The following is a 17,131-nucleotide window of genomic DNA, read 5'->3' as shown; positions in this document are numbered from 1 at the left end:
TCCTGGGCTCCTAAGTGTACGAGAGTATGACACGGTCTGCTTGATCCACATGGGTGGGACCTTTAGTACTCTCTATTGAATTATAAACAACAAGGTTCGTATATATTTTCAATCAGATTCTTATAGCATTGGATCCGTAAGTTTTAATATTTTGGCATAAGAAGACATCAGCTCCGCGGTGGCGGTGCACCTTAAAGTGGCTATATCTCAAAAAGGGCGCACTTTATCAAAGCCTCTGTGAAGTACTTTTCAATTGCAAATTGTGTTCCTTAAAACAAATCAATTTAGTTTAAATTCAAAAAAAAATACGAGAGTATTTTTTGAAAATTCGAAGTGCACGTATTTTTGAAGACCCCAAAGTTTATGCTTCTCCTCGAGTTGAGCTTGCGCAGTCATTTTTGTCAATTTGTATAATTCATGTAATTGGCATTAATTTGTTAGGCTTATTAAAATTTTGTTTAAAATCACCTTTTCAAAAAATTGAGATGAATGAATGTTTGTTCGATTGAAAACTATTCAAACTCTAATTTCAAAGGATTAATTTTAATGGGAAAAAATATGTTTCCGAACTTTTGATAGAGGCTTGCGTTTTCTTTTTCAATTTAGTTATTTATTTCTTTTTTTTTCGAAACTTAGTCGGACGACCAAGTTAAAAAAACATGTGTTTAATTATTTCATAACATTTATAAATTAATTTAAATAAATTAATTTTAAATTACAACTGGGGAGGTAAATGTATAAAAAAAATAAATAGAAATATTGCTTGCTTGCTCACTCCCTACTTCCTACCTACTGTATTACTTGATATGAGTTGAAAAAGCTTTTAAGAAGCTCTTACCAAATGTCAAAGTGATGATGTGTTAACATTAGGTGACCGATGGAAATCCATGTTTTTCCATACATCTTATTAAAATAATCGTGGATCAAACTTAACTCAATCCATCAGGTAGTGGTATGATAATTTACACACAAGAAACACAGTCATTGCAAGTCATTCAAATAATTGATTTGGTCAAAATGTTTTGAGTCTCAACGAAAACTTTTTTCTTAGCTACCCTTGTGGCTACTTTTAAATCGTAATTGTTTATTGATTATTCTGATGAGCAAATAGGTAATCAAATTAGGCAAAACAATCTTGCTAATCTGGCTGAACAATTAGGTTTGCCTAAAAGGCAAGATTATCTGTTGCTTGCCAACCAATATTTGAACGCCAACCGGTAAACCCATTTATTATGCCTGTAAGCCATGCGATCATCGAAGATTAAATCATTCTGTGCTCAATTGTGGGTTATAAAAACCTTGGCGCAGTGGAGCGTTTACCTATCCTCATCGTAGAAGTACTATAGGGGGTTGAGGCGGGCTACAAGCATATTAGAAGTGCACTTGCCCAGCAGCCTCGGTAATTTAATTTCCAAACTGGTTTGCCATGTTCTAGGCGCAAACGAACCAACTATGTGAGCCGCTAGAAGCCATTTGTCACTGCAGGAGAGCTCAAGTCTCGTGCGCGCCGCTAGAAATTCTGTGGAAGTACATTGACTTGAAATGTACTGTTCTGCTAGTTAAGGAACGGTTTGTCCTTGTGCTTATAAAGCCACACTACTTGATCCAAACGCCTCCGTTGCACGCTTCGCTAAAATCCAGTTGTTCAAGTGAACTTCAGAATGAAGTAAACCTTAGACTGTATGGAAGTAAGATGTTGCAATCGTAAACTTCTAGAAGGATCTAAGCCAGAGGTAACGATTGAGTACTCAGCTTGTGTACTGAGATTAGGCGTTACTGAGAATCTTTCGCGAGTGTCTGTCTGGGGTGTCTTAGTTCATTGCCACTAACAGTGAGCACTGATAACAAGTGGGACGTCCAACTTAAAAGTAGAGTGGCACGGTTTACATTTTCTGTTTATCAGCAAATGTTTTTATTCTTTGAATGATTGACTTTTCATGTTCGGGTGAAAAGAGACATCTACTGAACAATAACTTTAAAATGAGTAAATTGCTCCAAGTTTCAGTGGGGAAGAGTATCGGGGACAGCATATCAAGCCGATTCAGTAACAAATTTATTTTATTTAACTAATGTTAACGTGTTTTATTGTTAATGTTGATATACGTCGTCTTGCTAGGATGTACAGATAAGATCAGCTTGTGATGGTACACTACTTTCCTTTCACTAAGCAATCGAATCCAGAAGAGAATTGATCATACACCCAAAACTGGTAGCGCTAGTCCGAGAGAATGATGATCTCGAGTCGAGAGAATAGTGGTACCATTCACGGACGCAGAGAACACAGCTCGAGATGGGCGATAGAACTATTCTCTCGAGGTTCATTTGCAAAAAAAGTTCATCCGTCAAACAAAAAACCAAAAGTGTCAACAACGGGAATCGAACCAGAGACCTTTGACAAACCAATCCAATGACTTAGCTGCCTCGGCCACCACAGCTTGGTGACCAAGGAGAAGTCAGAAGTCGATGTATGACACTTGTTGGAGATTTATTGATTCAACTAACGAATGAACTCATTTGTTATGGTGGTGTGAGTTGGTACCATTATTCTATCGATTTTGGCACTGAGCCCTCAATAAATTTTGAGAGAACGATTATCTCGATTCTGAATTTTGGGTGTAGTTGTGTTAGTACTAGCTAGAGATTGAACTCCTCCACATTTCATTTTTTTTTTAATTTGGTTGATGGAAAACATGACTTTCGGTTATTATTGATGCATGATTGATATTGAGCGGTATTCTCATTCTCACCTAAATGCCAGTGCCAGCTTGTTCTCGAGGTACCGAATCATGGAGTTGATGAATGTCGCCGGTATGGCGATGCCGAACCATTTGAGCAGCATTAGCACAAAGTTTTTCACATCTTTTCTCACGATATATTTAACAATGGCGCCTTCCATTGCGGCAACGTAGATACTGAGGAAGGTTCGCGATATAAGACACAGTGTGTGAACGGCCAACAGACCGGTCTCCTCGCACAGCACGCGAGGGACCATAATCTGGATGAGCGTCCTTAGCTGTAGAATGAACTCCAGATTCAAACCCGGTTGCTTTCTTCGACGTTGTTTCTTCTCAATGATGATCTTCTCGATTTTTTCTTCCGGATCTTCGACGTCTGCCTTCGTAAGATTGTTGTTTTCATTGCGATTCAACTGACCGTTATCACACTTTGTTTCGTTAGCACTTAGTTGCTGCTTAATGTATGGATAGGACAGCTTTAAACAGTACGCTAGCAGAGCCGTCGAGACTAGACCCTTGGAAACGGCCACTTTGGAGTAGCCGAGTTCCTCGAGCTTGTCGAACGACTTTCGCGCAAATTTCGAAATCACTGTCGGCATCTTGGCAGTGGCCTGTTTCGGGTTCAACTCCAAAGAAGATGGTCACACACTCAATTCCAACACACGCGGGCGGGCGGGCAAAGGTTACATCTTTCGCGTTCAACCCATTCTAGAGAACTGCTAGGCCGTCATCTGAAAACATCGAGAACAAAACAGAAAAACGGAAGAAAACGATTATCGTCTGAGATGTGAAAGAGTAGCAATACTCTAGCCTTAAACTTTAGTTGCGAAGGATACTGTAAATATGGAATCGCACTTTTCCGCGAATGGTTTGCGCATATGATTGTGAATGTATGTGTGCGTGCATTTTGAATGTGTGGACGGTGGTGAGAGGCACAGCGAAATGAATGAGGTTCTTCTTTCTTTGTTGGCGCGAGTTCTTCACCTTCGCAAATTTTTTTTTGCCTTTGTTGCGTTTCCTGTGATTTTACGCACTGTTCATCGTGGTCAGTGTTTCAGCTGTTTTTTTTTGTCTTTATTTATGATCACTTCTGAATGTATAGAAAAATACAGTCAGAGTTCGATGAGCGCGGAGTTACTAGTAAGTTTCGTCTCGTGGTGATATCTTATAACCATGTAGTACACAGGTAGCTGCCTATGTGCTCTCTGACACTGAAAAAAAATAAAAGTACCAAATTCCTAAATTCTAGGAATTTTGGCTCCTTTCCTTATTAAGTTATCCAAAAACCCGATTACTAAATAAGGAAAAGAGGCAAAATTCCTAGAATAAAGGAATTGGGTACTATTTTTTTTATTTCAGTGTATACTAAGCTTGATGGTTTTCCTATCTAGTAAGCATAAAATAGCACAGAGGCATCGACCTAATAAGAACTGCTAAAAATAAGAAGGTAACATGAGGTTCGTGTTAATAAAACATTTTCTTAAATTTATCATTTTCTCTTGTTTGAGACTTCCTTGATTTGTTGAGTTATAATAAAACTTATGTTTTGAATTATTATTGTTATTATTATTTATTATTGACACTTGACCATTATTTTGGCTTTTGTGTCATTCGATGTTTGTGTGATATTTTTTAAATAAATTTAATGAATTTTAATAAATTCAACTTCTTTTTGAGGGAGCATACATTAAAGAGCCCCGTGAATCAGAAGCAACTTAAAGAAATTTAACTTAATTTGTTTTTTTTTTCCTAGATTTCTTGTCGCTCCTTTTACAGTTTACCGCCTAGATGACCATTAGGGACCATCCATAAACCACGTGGACACTTTAGGGGGGGGGGGGGTATGGCGATTGTCCACGCTTCATACAAAAAAGTTTTTTTTTGTATGGACAATTGTCCACGAGGGGGGGGGGGGGGGGGGGTTGAGATTTCCAAAAAAGTGTCCACGTGGTTTGTGGATGGTCCCTTACCATATATTTCCATTTTGGTATGTAGACTACTAGGCAGTGTTCGTGTATATCGTCTGTGCTATGTCCGTAAAAAGTGACTGTGATTTCAAGGTCACCACTCATCGCTGGGGGTTTCCTGTCTAATTGCTTTAATACTACATTGTTATACACAAACCCATAAGTATAAAATGATCTTAGCACACTTTTCAACATGCCGCATTTAGCTTAAACTTCTCCTTGAGCACATGATATACGCACAAAAAATGGGATTTATAAAAAAACGAAGTAAAAAACAAAACAATGAGTGATCACTGCTGCGATAAGTACAAGTACTTTTGACAATGACCTACATCTCGGCCTGTACGACAACGACGATGACGACGATCGCGAGACGAATCGACTCTGATGGACGAAGCACAGACACACTTGATCAGCCGGTAAGTGGTTGAGTAGAATTACCGGCTTTGCCGCAGAGGCCAGGAAAGCTCAACAACTTCATCGGGCAGATTGGGCTCGTGAACTTGACTTTCAACCAGGAGCAATAAAAAAATGACAGGCATGACACCAAAAGTACTTTAAATGAACAATTATTATATTTTTTTTTTTTTTATTCTGATATCCCTTACTTGAGTAGTAGAAAGCCCAATGACCTCTTTCAAGACATTAAGTATACGAGAATGGACAGATACTGCGTTGAATGAACCCAGGTCACGCTATCAACGCTGATACTGCCTTCTTCAGATAGTACCCCTAAGAATCCGTAAGAAAAGCAACATAAGAAATGCGAAAAATGAGGAAAGAAAAAGTTAAGGTCACAACATAATCGAACCCATGCAGGAAGGAAAGACTCGCTCGACCTTGTTTCGTTCCACGCAGATCTTGTTCTACAGTCAGAGGCAAAAAATCAACCACAACAATACAGTCAGAGTGCTGCAAATAGAATGATCTTAAAATAATTGAATCTTTAAACTATTTTTTGTTTTTTTTTAATTTGAAAAATGAAGAAAAAATTAGTTTGAAGCATTTAATTTGATCTTTATAAGAAATCTATGATAATTTCAATTTTATTTAAATTCTAGGGACCGAAATCATTAAATTTATCAATAACAAAGTCCAAAATAAAATCGTTGAGCTATGAATTATTTGATTCATAAATGAACCAGTACAATGTTAAACCCAATACTTACCAACTCATGCAAGCAAACTCCCGATATGAACAGAGCAAAGCTGACCTTTTCGCAGTTTATGGATCTCTGTAGTGGGTCGGTCCATTAGTATTGTACCTTAAAAGTGCCTAACTCACCCAATACCATAATCTTGGTGTTATAAAAAAAAGTTCAGGTATAATCTTGCTCTTGAGTTATGACCGACCGTCGAGTAGGTTTCAAAATAATTACTCAGCATTTTTTTTAACCTGTGGGTTAAAATGAGTAAAATAAAAGAAGTGACGTGTTTTAAGCCATAGATTCAGATAAGTGCTTATCTCTACTTTATTGATAGTGAAAATGAATGTGAATTTATTTTGAATCTAAATATTTTTTATGTAACTTTATATAAATTAACTAACAATGTTTACATTGTCCTTCAAATAGATTAACTGTTGGTGTACATGTACATCTTTCTTCACGTTTTAATAAACTAATCTCATTAATGACTTGCATAATCTTATCAAAGATTATGGATTTGAAGGGGAAACGCTAACTCAAGAGCAAGTCTAAGACCATCAATTGAATTGGTTTCAAAGTGCATTTTGATAAGAGTCATAAAGATTAGACAGTGACGAACTTTGGAACTGTTGTTGTTGTTCATTCGATTTTTATTCACACGACTAGTCAAGTTTGGAACACGTAAAGGCAACAATGGTTTGGGATTACCATTATTTCAAAAAGGAGTTAAGAGACTCACTTAACAATCTTAATTATTCTGTCACTTTCAAACGATTGAATATGATTCAGCTGAATATTATATTATTTTAAAAAAGACTGCAAGGATATCCTAAGATCACATAATTTGTTATTTGTTTTAGTTCTATACCAGGGTGCCTGCGACATTAAAAAAAGTTACGCGGAAGTACTACAAAAACAAATATGCTTGTGAATGTTACGTCTGGGTTGATCCAAACAGGGAAGTACTGCTGAGTTATGGATAACTTTTGACCCTAAATTATATAAGTTTAGCAAAGGTGGCCTTTATCCCACACCTTAGGCTTTCAATTAGCGATAATTCAAAAATAATGGCTGGGAAAAATGACACATCACAAAGTGCAAAACCTTTTCCTGTAATAGGCAAGCAATAAAACAACAACAACAATGATGAAAATACAAGGCCATGTTAACACTTTGTGTCCAGTTCAACCAGGGGCAACGACGTCATCGCAACAACGGAACGGCCATAGGTGACACCTGGTGACTCCTAACTTGCGTCAAGTTTTGAAACGACGAAGGCTGAAGCTGTAGCAAAATTATTGTTTTATTATGACTCTGGAAGAAACTCAACTTGAAATGTTTGAGCAAGCAGCAATGTTTTGACTGTCGCCGAAAGCACTGTTTATATGTACGGTTAAAAGCGTCATCATACAATCTCCGCAAGCTGTTCACTAGGCCACTGGCTGCTAAGCTCTTCCAAACAAGTAGTTGTAAAGTAATGAGTAAAACCCGTCTACAATTTGCACTACATGCTTGGATAGTTGTGCGGCATGAGCTGCAGAGCCAGTCTTGGCTTTGGCACTTGTTTGCCATTAATTATCATACGTATACGTACTGACTGGGGCCATATCTTCGAAAGAGATTCAACCATTCGACATTGCTTTGAATATAATCCTTGACAGAAGTACTCACGTGAGCTCATTCTAAGCTACGGTGGCTTAACGGCCATTACGGCTTAGGTACCTTCTCGTAAGTGAAACTGTGGCCGCCGGCAAACGTTTTGACCGGCATCTGTTGGACGTTGCAAAAGCCTCGCATGTAGCCACTAGTTGCGCTAAACGCTTAGCTGGTGGTTTTTCTGAAGTACAGTAGAGGCAAATAAATTGCATTAGCACGATTTTAACGTAATTTACAACCATGGCTCATTATGGTTTGGCCTTTATTTAGGTGTTTAGTGAATGAAACAGTTGGCTATAAAAGTACACAACCTACGGTCATATTTATGCTTCCGTTGGTCTCAATACCCTGCAGTTATGCTGCAGTGCACTTTGAACAACTCACAATTTGTTGCAAAAAAGTTTCTAGAGCCCAAATCAAGAACAGGTCACATCGGTATCGGATCTGATCGGTATATTGAGTCAACTTGGCAAACGGGAAATCGTTGGTCAAAACTTTATACACAACAACATTATCATAAATTTGTTGATATTTTGTAAATTTTTCATAGTATCACATCTGTAACAATGTATCAAGCATTTTGTGGTACTCTGTGCATTTTTTTTTTTTCAATAAACTCGAAATTCGTTTTTCTACCGACTTCGACCAGTATACATTCGAGTACCAGTACCCAATAATGTATACAGTCCATGTTGACACCACATTTAGATAACAACAAAGTCAATTAAAAAAACAAAAGATAAACTTTTATTAATTTAGACAGACAGATGTATTTATTCTTGTTCATGTTTATATCTCAGCTCCTTATAAATTAAAAAAAAGTGTTTGATTATGTCCTTGGAGACGGTGATCAAAGCAAATTTCAAAAGATCAAAGTTCGTGTTAGGTGGAGGCTGAAGAACATAATCTGAAAGCAACTAAACAGCTCTTTAAATATAAAAAAGTGCATTGTCACTGCGCAATCAAGTGGAAATAAGTCACGTTTTTTGCTCTTCTGGCTGTATAGACGAGCATATTTCAATAAAAACTAACTTAATCCATCTATGTGGTTGGAATCTCCCTCACTACTTACAAAAATCCTGAAATAATTTTCATCTGAATTATTAATTCATTGGAAAGTACATCAATATCACTTAAGGTGAAGCCGTTGATCATTTTCGAAGAAAATTGATCATCACTCTAAAATGCTCTGTATTGAATTCAATTAAACGAATTTCTGTACCAAAATTAATCAGCATGTGCCGGTTGTTGCCTTCTTAAGGCACTGAAAGAATTTTTGGTCTAAATCAAATGTGTTTCAAAATTTATATAATTTTGTGGTACAGTCATTTACGTCTTAGTTCGCAATCCTTGATTAGTAACGATTTCCATAACTTTGCAAGGAATGGGATAATCGTTACCAAAAGGAATCAGCATGTGTAGGGCACTATTCTAAACAAATTGTAGAAAGAATTTTGTCAAAATATTGATAGCGACGCAAAATTTATATCTTTGAAAGAAATAAGAAGTCACTGATGGAAGTCTTATCATTAAGTAGACATAACTTGAGACAAGGTAGCCAAATATTCAGACTTTTAGACTTGTTTGAAAGGTCTGTCGATCACCTATGAGGACAAAGTTTGCATATAGATAAGTTAGACAACAGTTGGTGTCAAACCATCGGGGTTTGAGTGTATGTATCAAATGATTCAAGTTTAAATGGTGTAATAAAAATCACTAACAAATATGTTTGAAATTGAGTTGCTTGTCTTTCCAGTATAAGGAACATTTTTAATGTGATGGTTGGACTGAGACAAAGTCCTCAGCACTCTCCCACAATAAACCACATCGATGGATGAGTCAGGGCAGGGTGTCGGTTTAAAATGTAAACTCACGCTCTTTATTCTTGTTCACTCGACTGTTCCCATGTTGTTAGTTTGAATGTGCCACCACAATCAGCTGATAGAGTCTCTCGCTGTCTGGGATACAGAAAAAGGTAAACTCGCTGTATAGGTGCAAAATTAGATTAGTACGAAGTGAAGGCTTTCCGGTATGATTATTGTACGCTAATACATACAGCCTCTGCTGCTGCTTGGTTTGGGACTGGGCCATTCGGCAGAAAATTATTCGGCAGAATGACATTCGGCGGAAAGCCGAACGGCAGAAAAACAATCGGCGGAATGGGTCATTCGGCAGAAAAGGTCATTCGGCAGAAAATACGTTTGGCAGAAAAGCTTGTTCGGCAGAAAATCAATTGGCAGAATGTCATTAGGCGGAATGGTACAAATGGCAGAATAACTCGTTAGGCCGAATAAGTCGTTTGGCAGAATGTCGTTGAGTGGAATAGTACAAATGGCAGAATAACTCATTGGGCCGAATAAGTCGTTCAGCAGAAAACCATTCGGCAGAAAGCTTTGTTTGGCAGGATCTCTTCTTAGTTGGAAACGTTGGAAAACAATACACAAAACAATAATGAATTAAAAAATCAATTTGTTTACACTCATAATCAAAGTACAAAAAGATCACAATTTCGCGGTACTTTTGTACACCTTGCTGAGTCCGACCATCGTTTGTCGTCCGTGCAACCGTACGACGTCAAAATTCAAAATATCAATATTTTTCGACATTGTTAAGCGGTTTTCTAGCGACGACGCACGGTTTTGTTATTCAGGACCATTGTGGTGTGCTGTAATTTCGGTTTTCAGGTCAATTATACAAAAAAAAATAACTTGTTCGAGCTTCAGCATTGTCTTGGCGTTTCTCTGTTGCGTGATTTCTACTCGAAACTAGGTGTCCACAGGTTTGAAACGGTAAAGGTGAGAACAAGATTATTCGTTTGACGCAGTGGTGGACGCAGCACTTTGCGCCAGTTCGATTTTTCTGTGATCTGTCAGTTGAACAATCTACAGAGCATACTATGTTCAATGGTCGATGTCGCTGTCGTGCTGTCTTGTCGTACGTCGTATTTGACGTTCCGAGAAAAACGAGTTTTAAAGTTTGATCTTGAATAAACAAAAACGAGAGCACGCAATGTAAACAATAACAATTACGTTTTGTTTGGTTGACCATTCTATGTATTGCCCCGAAGTTTGGCTGAATTTGGTTGCCGGAGTCCCGAAATATAATTGAAAAGGTTTACGGTAGTCGAGCTCGTATCTGTGTCAAACGCTCTCTGACCTGAAATCCCTTTGGCCAATTGGGTCCTAAAATGAAGTTTAAATTTGTGATATTATTGGTCATAACGATAAAGCTTATTTTTCTGAGTACAATGACCCTTTGAACGACCGCAAAGGATTTAAAATGGATTTTTATTTCAATTTAAAAAAAACCCTTGAAAATGATATTATGTATATCGAAAGGTAAAACAAAATTTTCGTTTTACTTGCTACTGGGACTGATAAGCCGAGAACTAAATTTGAGAATGGATCCCCCAGTTAAAAAATTAACTTCACGGTCCTTCTTGACAGGAAAGGTCCTACTTGACAGCCCGTTCCATAGTTGATCCATCGAAAAAATGTTGTCCTTTCAATATTTTTTTTTTTGCATTAAAATGAAAAAAAAGTGATCACAAATGGTTTTTTATCGTGTTTTTTACAGTTGTTCATAAAAATTTACATAGGGCTTTAGTACCCAATTGTCGCACTTACATTAAATTTCAGGCTGTGTCAAGATAGCACGACAAGTTTGAAACTTCTTTCATATGGAAAGTGACAAAAATGCGCGTAGTTTTTTTTGGTTTTTATGGAATATCTCAGTATTGAAAACTAATTTTGGGGGTCTGTTTCTATAATGGTACGTTCGTTTGAGGGCTAAATTCGCACTGAGTGCCGCACTCAGAGCTGTCAAAGTGTTTGTTTGAAGAAACTCGCGCTATTTCCGCACGAGTTTCACCGCCATCTTGGAACTGAAACTCTAGTGCTTTTCGATATATTTTTCAGTTTTATGCGAGTTCCACGCACACTGACAAATGATGTTCGATTGAACCAAAACTGGCACCGACGAGTGCGTCACTCAGTGCCGCACCGGCTCTTTAAACGAACGTACCATAAGTTTACAATAAACTAGCGCTCCTATTCCGTGTACGTATCGGTTGTTGCGTTTGACACGGAATACGTAATCGATTCGAATTGAATTCCGTTTCAGAATTCCGATTGATTGACTGGGAATAATTTTCACTTGTACTGCACAAAAATTCACAATTCTAATGATAATGGCAAACACGAAAATGTAGGTTAGGGTAGAGTAGTCGTCAATGAGACACGGGGAACAATGATAAAATGGCTCTCACAAGTAGTAGTTTCAACCAAACAAGCTCATATTTTGGGGAAAGGTGTGTCTACACGATACACGTCTGCCATAATAGTGGTTTTGGTTATGGAAGCTCCCTTGAAAAGTTATTCATTAACACTGGAACGCCCAACGCATGTCCAACTTACACGGAAGCCCAAGCCTCCCAAAAAAGGTGGAACGGTAACTTCAACTCGCTGGTTCTCGGGAATTACTCAACCAATCGGAACGATTCTTGTTTCCAGTGATTTGTAAGAATGTCTAGATGATCCTAAAATTTTGCAGAACTTGATTTGATCAAATTTGTAATTTCTGCGACCGAAAATATCGTTCCACCTTTTTTTAAAACGACTGCCTTCGTGGAATTTTTGCGATTTTTTTTACACGCGAACAAAAGAGTTGGAACGATGTTTTTGATCGCAAAAATTACAGATTTGATCAGATTAAGTTCTGCAAAGTTCTAGAATCATCTAGACAAATCACTGGAAATAAGAATCATCTTGATTGGTTAAGTTATGCCCGAGAACCATTGAGTTGAAGTTACCGTTCCAACTTTTTTGGAGCCTTGGGCGTTGGAATGTTAATGTTTGATTCTGGGGTGTAAAAGTAAATTATGGACAAAAATTAGTTTTTCGCTCATAGGCTGCCATAAACACCAAAACTAACATTTCTCCAGATTTTTTTCGACGTTTCATAGGGAATGAGTTGGGCTACAATGTCCTTTCCTTTCGTTTGACCAAAATTAAGAATATACCCAGAATCCAGGGCTGAGCCTCATTGTTCCCCACTCCTTTCATCCCATGGGTAACAATGAGACACTTTGATTTTTCTTCTTTTCAAAATCTATGTAACTAGGGCGTCCAATTTTCCCGGGTTTTGAATTTCCCGGGAAACGGAAAAATATTTTGGAATCCCGGGAATTCCCGGGATTCCGGGAATTTTGAAAACATTAATAAAATCTATGTTTTCAAGCTAAAAATCATGGATTTAGCTCAATACTGTTCATTGGTGAAAATCTACTCTTCAATCTGAACAAGAATAGCCGTTTTTAGATAGCTTGAAAGATTAGTTTTGTTGCGCTTTGGTTTTTCAATGTATAAAAATTTGTAATCCAGTGTGATTCAAATTAAATAAGTCTCTTATAAATACACATTTTTAATTTTTTATATGACATGACCAGAAAAGCTTCAACATTTTTTTTAAAATGTCTAAAACAACAAATAAAAAAAACAGCAAATAAAATCATACCAACAAATGTAAAAATCTGTTTCTGTTTTAACCGAAATCAATCAGAAAAATCAAAACATTATGCAAAAAAATAAACTAAAACAGCTGTTCTGATTCGATACATTTGACTTGGTTGCCAATAGAGGGTGACGGTTCTCGAGATTTTCAATTTCCCGGGAATCGAGAGTTGAGTTTTGCCATTTCCCGGGAATTCCCGGGACCCGGGAATTTTTTTAACTAGCCAATAGTGTTCCCTCAATCTACAAATACAAAATCGTTTCTCGAGCCTTTTTGGGACTCGAATTGCAGTTTAAAATGTTTACGAATCTTCATTCGCACTGATTGATTTTTCCAAAGTTGCACAAAATTTTTGTTGAACTTGTTTTAGATTTTTTGAAAGTAAAAAAATAACTAATATATAATTATCCATTTATGCAATATGACATTCTGCAAAATGATAAATAACGACTCAAAACAAAAACTTTAAGTTGATTTTTTCCTTCTTAAGGTTAACTGTAAATGTTCACAATTCGCGGACTTAGTGTCCGCTTACAAAAAAATGTCTGATTTTTATTCTTTAAATATAATTTAATATGCAAAACACAAAATGACTCGATAAAGCGAAATTGACTTACTTAGAATTAAAACAAAATAGACTATGAGTTATGCTATGCTCGAGAGGGAATATGGAAATTAAACTTATCTTGAAAAGGCTTTTCCCTATTAGAAATAAAAAATATTTCATTTATGGTGTGTAACTGCTAATTACACAGTTCAACAAAAAATCAAATGTTTCTTGTCTCTGAGACGAGAATATGTGTTCCTAGTAGATTTTTGCCTGCTGAATCCGAATCCGGGTCCAGAATTGCTCCAAATGGTCCCAATTTTGAGATACACCCGTTTGAAATGTTAGTTTAGGCCAAAATTAGCTAGGGGAACAGCATCTAATTCCAGCGTGCCTCTAATGTTGGCAGGTCAGCACTTTGACATTCAATTAAAGCTTATTAAAAGCGTTTTCAACTGAAATCGAGCGATGAATAGCTCAGTAAGAAGTGAGCAAGCAAGTTTCTATCAAAAGATTTTCAAAATTAGTTGTTTAAATAGTGAAAATAAGAAAATTGGATGGAATTAGGAGCGAGTACTTAACCTGCCAAACATACGAGAATTTTCCCTACTTTGTCGACTATTTTACAAAAGAACTATTGAATAAACAAATAAACCAATACATGTATCTTAAAGTTCACGTTTTCCCCATTCTGAAACACCCCTGGTTTTTAAAATTTGATTGTTTCTACGCATATTTATAGCCATTTTAAAATTAGAATTTGACTTGCATGCAAGTTGGAAAAACTTGAATGAGAACCAACTGAAAATATAATTTTAAAATGGCTATAAATATGCGTAGAAACAATCAAATTTTAAAAACCAGGGGTGTTTCAGAATGGGGAAAACGTGAACTTTAAGATATATGTATTGGTTTATTTGTTTATTCAATAGTTCTTTTGTAAAATAGTCGACAAAGTAGCTAATTTTGGCCTAAACTAACATTTCAAACGGGTGTATCTCAAAATTAGGACCATTTGGAGCAATTCTGGACCCGGATTCGGATTCAGCAGACAAAAATCTACTAGGAACACATATACTCGTCTCAGAGACAAAATCTTGTTGGACTGTGTTATGTTTAATTAAGTTAAAATTCACACTTTTAGAATAAGAAGATTAGAGAAGCATTGATCAATTCAATCTTGGAAATCGAACATTGAATATCCAATGTTCTAAATAATTTCGAATTTTTCAAATGTTTTTCTGATTAGTTTATTATTTGGTTCGATATTTATAAGTATAAAATTTCCCGGGAGTCTCGACCCCCTGGGCCTTGTAAAGTCAAGGGGCATGATTTGATCCTAGTGCATTAGTTAAAATTTGGGCATACATTCTTTTTTATAGCACTATGGACACTAGCATTTAAAATAAATCTGTATCTTTTCCAAATCTATTTGATGATAAATTTAGTTGCAATTGTTAAGTTAGAGTAATGCTGTCAATAAACTTTGATTGATGTAGAATACTAGGCATTCTTTTATGTCAAATTGTCCATAGAGCCTCGATCAATCAATAATGTAATGATATCGGACAAAATTCGTTGATCTGTTGAACTAACGTTTTTCGGATTATGGTTGTATCGACCATTGTTGCGAATCTAGGAACTACGGATCTTTTGACGTAAATGGTCATTTCTTTTTCAAATCGCGATTCTATCCTATTTATATATCAGTTCACATTTTTTTTTGTTTTTTGATAGAAGTAGTATTACAACAGTTAAAGGAACGTTTAGTTTTGAACATTAAGTTTAGAGGATTTTAGATTAAAATTTAGATTTTCAATCCAAAGTAGTTAGCAAATGAATATTAGGACTTAAATGAATAATTGAATAAGTTGGACTTATGAATAACACACAACTGTGCATTTATTCTAGAGTCAGATCCATACAGCGTCAGTGTTTATTTGGTCGAAGTGTACTAATTCATTGGCAGATCTGATTCTAGTTGTAATGTACGACAAGACTACTGACGGACGTGACAGGACGAGGGCCCAGTTTAGAGGTTTCAACATCAACGATGTGCGGCTGGACCACCCTCCAAAAAAAAAAAAAAAAAAATTCCCGGGAGTCTCGACCAAGTTTCCCGGGAATCGAGAGGTCAAAAAATTGCCGATTTCCCGGGAAATTTTTCCCGGGAATTCCCGCTCGTCACCCTCTAGTTGCCAAAGATGTTTCATAAAAAAATATTTAAAATTACTTTTTTTCAATTTAAATTCATGAATATAAAAGTAAAGAGAAAATATTTCAAGCGCTAGGCAATTTACGGCAATTTACGGATCTAACAAGTATTCTCTATAAGTAAAATCAATGCTGATATATGCTTAATATTTTATTTTTATTTTTTAAGCGTAGTTCATCAGTTACCACAACAAAACCTGAATTTCCAGACCAAAATTTGATATTTTTTACCGATTTCGGGGATTCCCGGGATAAAATATAAAAATCCCGGGATTCGGGAATTCCCGGTTTTAGAAAAATCCCGGGAATTTTGTCCCGGGAATCCCCGGGATAGACGCACTATATGTAACTCTTTCAAAATAATAATTGAAAGTGATTTTTGGCATATTTATTTAGTTTTAACTCCATTTAACAAAAAATATAATGTTTTTTTGGTATAAATAAATGGATTTTACAAAATTCTAATACTATAACTTTTGTAATTAAAGTTTCTAGTTGGTAAAATTGCTTTAAAATAATTAAGGCAAGTTACCTGCAACGGAACAATACAAAAACATGACGTTTTATTAGAAAATAATTGATTTTCGTTGGGTGTTTCATTGTTCCTGCCAAGTGCGTCTATAATGAGACAGTTGAATAACTCGGGCTGTAGACGTAATACCGATGTCATATTTTGGTCAATTTTTATACACATTAAAAGAAAGTAAAGTATGTAAAAAAAGTATTTACACCCCTTGGGCACTATGCACATTTTGTGATGATACAAGTAACAATTAAAAGTTTGACAAAAACCTAGTACGACGTTTTGTTCAGAAACTCATGCCGAACATTTTGCTATAAAAAGCTCATGAAAAGATGATTTCTATAAAAAGTTATATAACAAATACTATTACAGAAATCAAAAAAGGTGCAAAAAAAGTTTGTATACCTTTCGAAAAATTAACATAAATAAAGTTATTTGTTGACAAATCACCATGATTCCAGTCTCCCAACTCCAAATAGGCATCCTTGACTGATTAAAAAAAATAATTTGGATTGAATATAAAGTTTACTAACTACTTAGTATAAAGGTTTATATAACTCTGGAAATTATATATGTATAAAACTTATCTAAACTTAATTACCATAGAATCAATATATTACCATATATTACCATAGAATTGCTAAATAAACATTCTGGAGTGGGTATAACACCGTTTTTGGGGTATTTGTATCGATTGAATAGATTTTTCGTTGGAATTTCGTTTAAACCCGGAATTTCGTCGTCGGAAAATCCGCCGGCATCCGAACCGGTCCACTGTTCACAAGTCAATCTATGTGACATCGGAAAGGGCTTAGGCAAAAACGTTGTTA

General features: G+C 36.2%; 1 protein-coding gene across 1 annotated transcript in view; it reads right to left on the bottom strand.

Moving 5' to 3' along the window:
- Positions 1-17,131, bottom strand: part of LOC120425471 (ATP-binding cassette sub-family D member) — a 28,683-nt gene that overhangs the window by 3,836 nt on the left and 7,716 nt on the right. Inside the window, exon 3 of the mRNA XM_039590007.2 lies at positions 2,748-3,466. Coding sequence (XP_039445941.1) covers positions 2,748-3,334 — 587 coding nt within the window. The 5' untranslated portion in view covers positions 3,335-3,466. The remainder of the gene's footprint in view (positions 1-2,747; positions 3,467-17,131) is intronic.

This window comes from Culex pipiens, chromosome 1, assembly GCF_016801865.2.
Source record: "Culex pipiens pallens isolate TS chromosome 1, TS_CPP_V2, whole genome shotgun sequence".
NCBI lineage: Eukaryota > Metazoa > Arthropoda > Insecta > Diptera > Culicidae > Culex > Culex pipiens.
The sequence above is the reverse complement of the archived record's forward strand: the minus strand, read 5'-3'. Positions and strand labels throughout refer to the sequence as shown.